At 35.0% G+C, this 11223-nt stretch overlaps 1 protein-coding gene across 1 annotated transcript in view; it reads left to right on the top strand.

Annotated features, from left to right (window-relative positions):
• The window catches only part of ANO3 (anoctamin 3), a 54421-nt gene that overhangs the window by 38927 nt on the left and 4271 nt on the right, over nt 1-11223 (top strand). The window contains exons 14-25 of the mRNA XM_057379775.1: nt 1268-1350; nt 2219-2359; nt 2790-2954; nt 4336-4372; nt 5056-5167; nt 6314-6371; nt 7194-7291; nt 7933-8078; nt 8193-8345; nt 8940-9087; nt 9819-9899; nt 10701-10806. Coding sequence (XP_057235758.1) covers nt 1268-1350; nt 2219-2359; nt 2790-2954; nt 4336-4372; nt 5056-5167; nt 6314-6371; nt 7194-7291; nt 7933-8078; nt 8193-8345; nt 8940-9087; nt 9819-9899; nt 10701-10806 — 1328 coding nt within the window. The remainder of the gene's footprint in view (nt 1-1267; nt 1351-2218; nt 2360-2789; nt 2955-4335; nt 4373-5055; nt 5168-6313; nt 6372-7193; nt 7292-7932; nt 8079-8192; nt 8346-8939; nt 9088-9818; nt 9900-10700; nt 10807-11223) is intronic.

Here is an 11223-nt window from a genome sequence, read left to right as displayed (position 1 = left end):
CCATCACTGCAGGAGAGCATTGAGGTGCTGGAGTCTGCCCAGAGCAGCACAGTGGGGCTGGGGCAAGTAAATTGTTTATTGGCATGAGGTAGGGTGGTCTGTGACAGGAGGGAGGACAGAGTCAAATGCTGTGGGTTTGGTTTTCTCATGATGGTTTATTTCTTTGGAATCTAAGATTCTCTTCAGTGTCTTATCTAGCTTCCAATTCACATTAATTGCTGTGTCTGAGTGGGCATGAATCTGACAGACTGACCATGAGATCTGAACACAAACACCACTAATCAATGTCTGAATCTTAACAGCATTAATCAAATGCTGGGGTCAACCCTGTTCCCATCAGCATGCTCACGTTGTGGTGCTGATAATTCTGAGAATTTGGGACCCATCACTGCAGGAGAGGCTTTGAGGTGCTGGAGTGTGCCCAGTGTTCAACCTGGAGACAAAAAAGCTGAGAGGGATCTTATTGCTCCCTCCCAAGTGACAGGATGGCAGGAAATGTTYAGATTGGATATTAGGAAAAATGTCTTCACCAAAATTGGCATTGGAATGGGCTGCCCAGGTGGAGTCACCATCCCTGGAGATCTTTAAAGATGTGGATGTGGGCTTGGTTTAGTGGTGGATTCAGCAGTGCTGGATTAACAGTGGGACGTGATGCTCTAAGAGGTCTTTTCCAAGGTAAATAATTCTGTAGTTCTGTGATTTTAGATCTTCATCATTGTCAATACTAGCTATAAACATAATTTAAATAAGAAACTTTCGGATGTGTACAATGGGCAGAATTGCAAGCTGTATTGATTATGGTCTCACACTTATATTAGAAATAATTGTCTAAAGAATTATTTGAGTAATAAAACTGATGTGGTATAAAACTGTATTGCTTGAAAAAAATGAGCCTGGTTTAATTTAAATGAGATCATACTTTAGCTCTTTATTAATAGATATCATTGTGTATGCATATTCTTGTTTCTTCAAGGAAAGATTTTATGTTTTGAATAAAGTTAAAAGCAAAATGACGAATATAAAGGGATGGCAGTGTCTCATATTGACAGATACCCATCTCTGCACCGATAATGCAGAAAACAAAAAAAAGATTCTTGTAAAATAGTGTTTTAATTTTAACAGGGATTATTCTGAAGCTACTTAGAGCTTTTCAGATTCTGTGGGAAAACTATCAGACAGTGGGTGATTATACATATTACATTGCTGATTTTAAGATCTGCATGGCCCTTTTTTTCCCCTGTGATTAAAGTGCAGTTGTTTTCCACAGCCACAGTCTTCCTGGAGTTTTGGAAAAGAAGGAGAGCTGTATTAACCTATGACTGGGACCTCATAGACTGGGAAGATGAGGAGGTAAGAAGTCAAAAATACATAAAGTTTGTTATCAGCATGATTAAAGTCTCAGTATCAATCCATATTGTGTGTCAATCATCTGAGTTTGTCACTCAGATCATATTKGTTTTTGTAGCTCTGGTTGCAGAATTAAAAGGTATGTTTGAGACTGTGCAAGGATATTTTGCCTTTTGAAACTAACATTGGAATTCCGAACATAATTCTACATTTATTAAAAGTATCCTTTGGAAAACTGAGAGGAAATTCTTCCCATACAGAGGACAGGAGCTATTTCTGATGTCAGCACAGTTCCATGGTTTCTTGGTCTGGAAATTCCTGATCCTGCATAAAAATAGGACCAAAACAAGCAACAGGACAGAAACTAGATTTTTGTATCCTTCTGAGAGGCATAGCTTATCCTTGAACAATCCACTAGCAGCATCAGCAATAAAATAAAATGTTATTATTCCATAAATCACTAGGCAACGTAGCTGTAAATTAACTATGTTGGTGATTTAATTGCAGTTTAACTCARTAGGCTTCACTTGTTTTACAGCTTTCCACAGATTGGTAGATAGAAGCTGGTGGTTTTTAATAAATTCTCTCATGACATAAAAAGCACCATTATAACTGGCCCTAATTTATAGTTTTCTTATCAAATTCTGTAGAAGATCTAGAGTCTAAGCAATATGAGCCATGATTCTTTTTAACACATAGTGGGGAAGACTCCTGTGGTTTCTGTTCTTTGCTTCCAAGGATTTAGGTATTTGAGTAGAARCATTATAAAAATYACTWGTAACARTATAATTTTCTACTGTATTGCYYRTGTCTGTCTGATTCTTGAGAAAAAKAARTAATGMAACAAATGGAATCCTCCCTGTCGTTGCAGGAAGAGCTGCGTCCCCAGTTTGAAGCTAAATATTCCCAAGTGGAAAGAGTAAATCCCATCACAGGAAAACCTGAACCCTTCCAGCCTTTCCCTGACAAGCTCAGTCGACTGATGGTGTCTGTCTCAGGAATATTCTTCATGGTGATGTTTCATARTATTAAAATTATTGTATTGTAATTCATCTTTTTCTGTTGTAAATAATAACTTGTCATGAGTGCATTCATTARGATTAGTGGATTTACATAATATAGGCAAAACTGATTGTCTCAGTCTTGCTGCTTGTTCAGGGATCTCTTTTTTTCTCTAGTTCTAAAATAGTTACATAGTTCTATTGAGAAGAAAATAGTTGGAAAATAGTTCTATTAAGAAGAGTAAAAGAACAGTAAAGAAATGTTTTAAGTTACCTGGTTTTGGTTTTTTTTTCTCTCAAATTCCTCTCTCCAAACCAAAAAATAGCAATTTTTTTTTCTTCTTTTTTTTTTTAGGGTTTTTTTTTTAAAGTCTTATGAATCTGGTTTTATTATTTCAGTGGCTATTATTTCAGATGTGATTTCTTTTCTGCATCCTGTAGATTTCCCTGGTCCTCACTGCAGTGTTTGCAGTGGTGGTGTATCGCCTGGTAGCCATGGAGCAGTTTGCTTCTTTCAAGTGGTATTTCATCAAGAAGTATTGGCAGTTTGCAACGTCTGGCACTGGAGTCTGTATCAATTTTATGATCATCATGTCACTCAATGTTGTAAGTCTTCTGTTCTTCTAAAGGGGCAATTAATTTAAAATAGTGATTTTTGCAAACTTGCTGAATTAATGGTGTATTAGGTAGATACATGTTCATGTACAGTGTCTGARGCTGCTATTTCAGTGGATTTTTCTCCTCTGATGCAGTGTTTTTCAATGTTTTTTTCTAATACCTCCTTAATTTTTTGCACATCTTTGCTTATGTCACCATATTACAGGGGTGCAGATCGCTGCTTTTTGAATTTGCATTTTTTAAATATTACCTTCTGCAATAGATTTCTAAATTGAACTACATATTTTTTTGGCTGAGATTTTGCTTTCTAGGTCGTTTTTAATTACTGTCTTTGGATTCTTCCCTTTCTTATTTAAAATGCAGCTGTGACATCAGTGTTGCACAGTCCTAAAATCACTGTGATCCATGATTTTGGTCAAAGTTTTTTCTGTCATGAAACAGCACAGGTTTAATAATTTCCTGTTGTAGCACTACAAGGATAGAAAGTCTGTTTTTTCAGCTGCAATATTATTTATCATCTTCCTATTCACATGTAAGCACAAACAGATAAAAAGGAATAATAACCCAGCAAACATTGGCTTTTAATTCTTTTAAGGAGATTGTGCCCTCCATACAATAAGAAATAATTCTTACATTTATTTCTGTTGTTATTAATATTTCTGTTATTATATATGATCAAATCATATATAATCATATACATGATTCCAAGTCAAAAAAGTACATTCAAGTGAACAAGCAAAGCTGTTAAAAATAACTTGTTATTTTTGGTACACTCAAGGAAATATATTTCAGAGTTGGCAAGTGTTATTTCAAGTGTCATTTAAAATAAAGACTGGAGACAGTCAATATATGGAGAGATAAGGAARTTTTCAGTAGAAGGYTGATATCYTCAACCAATATCCATATTCATGCAAAGGAAAACTGTACTTGTCAAGGTTTTTGGCTGGTTTTTGGTTGCATAAATCTGTTGAAATTAGAGGATAAACCTCTAACTGTTGATTAGGGAAACAGTTGATGTCTGAATATTTTCCTTGATCTATTTGCTTTTTTTTAATCTTTATTGTATATTTAATGTAGATTTATACAGATTTATAGATTTATAGATTTATGCTTATTTTTAGATTTTTAGATTTATATAGATTTATGCTTATATACATTTACATGGATAAAGAGAATGGGACTGRTTCAATGAAATCTTTATAGGAAATTATGCAATTACACAGCTACTGCATCACTCTCCCTTATCTGCCCAGATTCCTTGATTCTGTAGAGAAATAGAATAGCACACTTTTGCTGCTTGTTTTCATTCTGGATTTTCATCACAACAGCCAGGATGTGCTGTAYTTACACCAGCTCATTTCTGTTTCAGGTGTATGAAAAGGTTGCCTATCTCCTGACAGAYTTAGGTATGTAAATCTTGACTAATGGTGTGGTTCTTGCTGCCTTTTTTATCTTCTTTTTATGCCTTCATTCCATAAAGAAACTTCCATGAAAACTTCAACTAGGAAAACATTTCTGGCATTTCCCTGAGCAAGTGAGAAATATCACAGAAAGAAAAAAAATCATGATTTCATTGAGGAAATAATATAAAACTAAGAAATTTATTCTTCTGCTCTTAAGGTTTTGCTGATRATGTTTCAATAGATTTTGCTCCACTGATTCCAAGTGCTTTTGGCTTTTTTGGGGAGATTGGGATTGTTTGTTTTGTTGGTTGGTTTGGGTTTTGTTTGTTTGTTTTGGGCTTTTTTGTTGTTGTTGTTGTTGGTTTTTTGTGGGGTTTTTGTGTTGATTTTTTTCCTTTGAATCAAGATATCTTTAAGATAAAAAATTGACACTGGTTTCTGCTTTTTTTTTTCCATGGGAGGGAGACAGTTATCTTCCCACAGTATTGTGATTTATTCTAAACCAAGGAGCTTCTATCTTTTATTTCCACATAGAAACAGCACAGTCTGAGCTGGAGCAATGAAATCAATTGCAACCTGACTTTAAACCATTGCWTGTTTTGTTAGTGTTGATTGATTTGTGAGCAAACTTTCACATAACTCCATTCCATTCTTGTTTATATAATGTATATTGTGTCTTTCTGAAGAGCATCCTAGAACAGAATCTGAGTGGGAAAACAGCTTTGCCTTGAAAATGTTCCTCTTCCAGTTTGTCAATTTGAACAGCTCCATCTTCTACATTGCCTTTTTTCTTGGCAGGTAAGTTACCTTTGCCAGTTGTTCTTAAAGGAAAACTTGCACAAAACTGAAAATCCTCATTATTTTCATAAGTTTGAAGAAAATGCAGTGACAGTTTGAACTGTAAGGTTTAGGTGCGAGTTGATTTCTGGGAATATTTAAAATACTAAATACTTTTAACTGTATGGACCCTTGAAATGGAACCCTTTTACCCATGAAACTAGAGAGTAAAAATTCTGCTTTTTTATGGGTGTCTGTATGACTTTCCTACTAAATAAGAATTCAGARCTTCTGAAAACACAGCCAGTTCCTTAATGGGGATCTGTATTTAGTCCTGTGCCAATAGGATTTTTTGTTTTTCTTGTTCATTCCCCTTGAGTTGCATTTCCAAGAATGTATKTCTGTAAATAGTAAATATTGTCTGGCAAATCCTATACAAGACTAGGAAGCAGAAATTCTGGCTCTAAGTATCTTTAGCTTAGAGCATGAGATAAGAATACAGATCTAACCATCATCTTCATTTCAACAATGCTGCAGAACCTACAGAACATTTCAGACCATCTTCTATAAAGTTCTATTGTGTAATTTCAGTTCAAGRTGGTTTGGAAAAAACTAACTAAAACAAGCAAAGAAACAAAAAATTATCACGTTGGTGATAATCTGTTTGTTACATTTGGTGGAGTGCTCACCATAGAGTGTTAAAATTTCTTTGTGTCTTGCTCTTGCTGTATTTAATAGGACCAGGCATGGGTTTCTTTCTCTCTTTTATAATTTTCACTGAGGTCACAAAGGATTGTGATTCAATTTATTAAACAAATCAAGTGTACACTTCACATGGGGAAGCAGATTTCCGTGCTGCAGTTAATTCCTATTGTTGTAATGGCTTGCTTATCTTCTTAGAAGTAGATTAGAGTTTGAATATCTAACATGTAAAATCTCTGCAGCTAGGGTTTTTGTTCAGGACATAATAAAAGTTTAGGATGAGTTGCAAAATGATGGTCCTTGTTTGCATTCTCAAACTTCCATATCCTATGAGTATGAGATTTAAGCCTGCTGTAATTTATTGTGTTGGTATTTCCTGAATTTATTCAGTGMATGTTGTGAAACAACTGCTGATACAGGGGTGTTCCTGGAATGTCCACTGAGGACAGAAATCTTGTTTTCCAGATTTGCAGGSCGCCCAGGAAAGTACAACAAGCTTTTTAACAGATGGAGGCTGGAGGAGGTAAGCAATCCTGCTTTATGCTTCTCTGACGTTTCCATGAGTGAAAAAGGAAATAATAATAATAAAAATAAATAATAATAATAATAGTAATTATTATTATTATTGTGAAACATTGGGACAGATTACCTAGAGAGGTGGTAGATGTCCTGTCCCTGGCAACGTTCAAGGTCAGGTTGGATGGGACTCATCCAACTGAAAGTGTTCATATTTATTACAGGACTGTGGACTAGATCATCTTAAAGGGTCCTTTCAAACCCAAATTAATCTCTAATTTTATTTCACAAAAGAAGAAAAACGATATTTTCAAAATTTAGCTTGAATGTTAGAATTGCAACTCACCAGTGTGCTGAAGTTCCCTTTTTTTCTCTCTGAAAAACAGATTTCTTCTATGAAAACTTGGTAGCCACAGAATAAAACATCCACSATCTGAAATGGTTCTGTAATTACTTAATATTTTAACCTGGCAGTCTCTGATTGATATACTAGAAATTCTGGTTGTAAGCCTCTCTTTAGACTTAAATTATTGCAAATGAAATATTGCTCTATTCTTTTGAAATGAGTAAGTATTTATTGGTCTAAGTGAAATAATCTGTATCATTTATCATATATCTAGCACACAAACCTTTAACTTAGGCAATATGATCTAATACATAACAGTATGTATAAAGATTGTTCAATTTAAAATCTGTTCATTAATATTCCTGCAGATGGAGCTTGATGTTTTTCACCACACATATTTAACATTTTTTATTTACCCTCTGAATAAATAAAAAGAAAAGAATCCTCTAATTTTAGCTGTTGATCTTTTCCCCTCTATTTCAGTGTCACCCTAGTGGCTGCTTGATAGATCTCTGCTTGCAAATGGGAGTTATTATGGTTTTAAAACAAATGTGGAACAACTTCATGGAGCTAGGCTACCCGTAAGTTCAGATGYTAAAGTTCATTTTAAAAATAATAAATACATGCTAGCATGATCCAGTGATAGGGAGTAATTGGGTTATGTTTGGGGAATGTTTCTACTTGTTGAATCTCACAGATTATCACTTCATTCCCAAGGAAATGATTAACTGCTGYTCTAAGATAAAGCTTCTCAGGGTATGTTAAACATCTAAATTGTTTATTTTGATTTCATTTCCCATAATACAAACAGAGGTCTTCAGCCTCTGAAGAGAYTAATGAGCTAAGAGTCTTACACTTCTCTTGAAACTGGAAGAATATGTTTTCAGTAAAAGGTTGATCATCAAATATTGTTTTAATTGAAGTCTCAACCTTGAATTATGTTAGAAAGGGTTTGCTCACAGCGTGCATATTCTGAAAAGCTTATCTGTACAATGCCAAACATGCTACAGGAAAGACAGAATTAAAATAATAATGCAGAATTTTGAGATCTTTTATAAGTTCTTTGCATTGAATCTTAGATGATGTTGTAGAAATTTCCATAAAATACTTAATTTCATCCAGGTGCTATTCAAGATAGGTCCATTTGCTTCAAAACAGTATCAGTAAATATTTGAAATCTCTGAGCAGGCATAATCAGTAACACTCTTTTTATTTAATAAAGTTTATTACAGAATTGGTGGTCACGACGCAAAATGAAGAGAAGAGGGCAATCAATGGAGAATAAAATTTCTCTACCTCAGTGGGAAAAAGATTGGAATCTGCAACCAATGAATCTCCATGGTTTAATGGACGAATATTTAGAGATGGGTGAGCAAATTTGGAGGTGTTGGTTTTCTTCAGAAAGCAGAACTACGTTGCATGTGGAAAAGAATTTTGAATTTTCTGAATTTCCTATTTCTAACCACAGAAATGCCTGTCTAGTTTTGCAGTTTGGCTTTACCACCATCTTTGTGGCTGCCTTCCCACTGGCACCTCTCCTGGCACTGCTCAACAATATCATAGAAATCAGATTAGATGCTTACAAGTTTGTCACTCAGTGGAGAAGACCTATGCCTGCAAGAGCAACAGATATAGGTGAGAGAAATGAATTCTCTTTATATTTTCCTCTTTAAAACAGCTTAACCCCTGAAGTGTTTCATGTGTCAAGGTGATAAAGGGACCAGCACATCCTCAGTGACAAAAGGATGATTTGTTGTTTTGCTAGGGTGATTCCTCAGATTTGTTTTCCATTTATAATAAGGAATCATGATAGTTTGAATATTGAAAACAGGCTAAAAGTACTTCAGGCATCTGGTTTGTGGAACTCTAGGTCTAAAATCAATCTAGTTTAGAAATTAAATTAAAAGGCTCAATTGACTTCTGATTTAGAATAAAATTAAATAAGAAATCTGTTTTTCCAGAATCTCCATTTTGGCCCTTATAACCAAAAATCATGGTTGCTTAGCTGTATCTTCTCAGCAGGGTGTGCCCTGTTGTAAGATTTCACTGGGGTGGCACTGGTGGTGGCTGCAATGTGGGGACACGGTTTAATCTTAGTTTTTCTGTCTCATAATTCATTCTCAATAAGAAAGGAAAAACGTGTGACTAATAATGACTTTGTTATCACTTTATATGACTTAATATGACTATRAAAAGCTGACAGTTTGTTGTCATTTCTCTTGTTTTTAGGTATTTGGTATGGAATTCTGGAAGGAATTGGAGTTCTGGCTGTCATCACCAATGCCTTTGTCATTGCCATTACTTCTGATTACATTCCACGTTTTGTCTATGCATACAAATACGGTCCCTGCACAGACCAAGGGTACAGRCAAGAGAAGTAATTAAGATATTCTTTATATATCCATTTATTTTTCAGCAATCCTGAAGATTCCGATTGTAAAACAATTCCTTAAATCTTCTTTGACTTTCAGATGTGCTTTAGTTAAGTTACAAGACAGATTCCGAAGAAGATGGGATATCTTATGTGTTTGTGGTTTGCAAGCAGCAGTAAAAATTCACTCCTGCAGTCATAAATCAATATATTTATATGATTTTTGCAGTTAATAGTAATAAATCATAGCCTTTAATATGACTGGTATATGCATTGTTCATTTTACTGTTGATGAAAACTCTTCAGCTGATAAAACCTGTTATTTTTTGGTAGAGGCTGCATTATTGGTGGCAGATTTTATAAGGGTGTTATTCTGCTCTCTGCCTCTCTATCCATCTTTCAGTAATTTTAGGAAATTGCCAAAGTTCAGTAATTTTAAGAAACAGCGAGAAACAATTCTTGGTTTATGTCTCCCAGTAGATAGAAGCAAACCCATTAAAAGTGCTGAAAATAGACTTTTAAGCAGTGTTATACCTGCAACAGATGTCAGTCTTTTCTTTCCAATAAACTTTGCTTCTCTGCATGAAATTTTAAAATTGCTTTTGTCCCGATATAAATCAAATATAAAACATTATGCTGACAGTATCTGGTGGCAGGATATGTTTGCATACAGGATGTTTATTGTGTAACCATTTCATGAAGAAATTGCTGCCCATATGTTTTTTTTTTTCTTTCAGATGCCTAAAAGGATATGTCAACAGCAGTTTATCAGTCTTTGATTTGAGTGAACTTGGGATGGGATACTCAGGATACTGTCGGTATGTTTTGATGCTCTTCCTTATAAAAGATTTTATGGACATTAATGCAGACAGTAAATTGAAAGTGCTTAAATTGCTGGCAGAATAATTTAATTTTTGCCCATAAAAGCATTGGAGTTGATGTTTGTTCAGCACGGAAGCCTCAGTGTGTGGTGGGACACACTGCTACCATATTAGAAACCTGTATTTGGAATTTTTGCAGGACTCCTGCAAACCATTATCTTCCATGTCTCTATGAATTTTTCATTTTAAAAGTTTCACCAGCTGTCAAGAAGGATAAAAATCCTCAATTTCCATTTTGTTAAGYATTCTGAAGTCAATTAATTAAAATTCACAATTATTGCTCTAACCCAGGTTGAGATTGCAAACAATTATGCAGATGAATACCAGAAATTCAGCATAAAAATGAAATATGGCATGAGTGCAGTCCTGTTTTCAGACTTGTTTTGCAGTGAGCATTAGCTTAAATGAGAATCATATTTCATTTATGCCAGCTTTGTCTGGAGAATCTCAAATGCTTATAAGCAAAGACAAGAACCAATTTAGAGCCAGCACACTTAACAATAAGAAAACCTGTTTGTAACAATAAAAGAAACTGTTTGCACTGGATTTTTGAAAGCAAGAAGCACTGCCTCGTAAACAGCTCTGTTTTATAGTGTGTGTTCTGGACAGTTGCTCTCCCTTTCTGTTTTAATTGCTCTTGAAATYTGCTTTCACTTTCATTTGGGGTGATCTGGAGACCACTTGGCCATGTTTAGGTTTTGGAGCMCAGGCTCTCACAGGTTTCTCTTTGCTTTGCAGGTACAGAGACTACAGAGCCCCTCCATGGAGTTCAACCCCCTATGAATTCACACTGCAGTTCTGGCACGTGCTGGCAGCAAGGCTGGCCTTCATTATAGTGTTTGAGGTCAGTTATGGGAAGGAAAAATCCCTTTCTACCTCTTGAAAGTTTGAGGAGTCTTTCCATAGTCCTGTCTAAATTGTCATTTAATCAATTGTTTCTTCATTGCAGTCAAGGGAAGGGAAAAAAAATTGTCCTCCACAGGCTGTTGTCTGTCAGAATTGGCAGAGCAGCACTAAAATCATATTTCCTTAACAGTCATCTTATAAATCATGTTACCTACCCAATCTTTCATATTTTATTGACAAAGTAGAAATGCAAATTTTGTTACATTAGGCATAGTTATTTCAARATCAAATCTGTGCAGGAAAATGATTCTAGCCTAATATAAAAGTAGAAATGAATACGCTACGTTTGAAGGATGTCTTGCATTCTACCCAGGAATTTGGTTCCCTATTTCTGTTACAAGCCCTGAACAAAGAC

The sequence above is a fragment of the Malurus melanocephalus genome, unplaced genomic scaffold (assembly GCF_030028575.1).
Source record: "Malurus melanocephalus ecotype Western Australia unplaced genomic scaffold, MMel_1.1 scaffold_423, whole genome shotgun sequence".
In the NCBI taxonomy this organism is placed as follows: domain Eukaryota; kingdom Metazoa; phylum Chordata; class Aves; order Passeriformes; family Maluridae; genus Malurus; species Malurus melanocephalus.
This window is presented reverse-complemented; position numbering and strand designations above follow the sequence as displayed.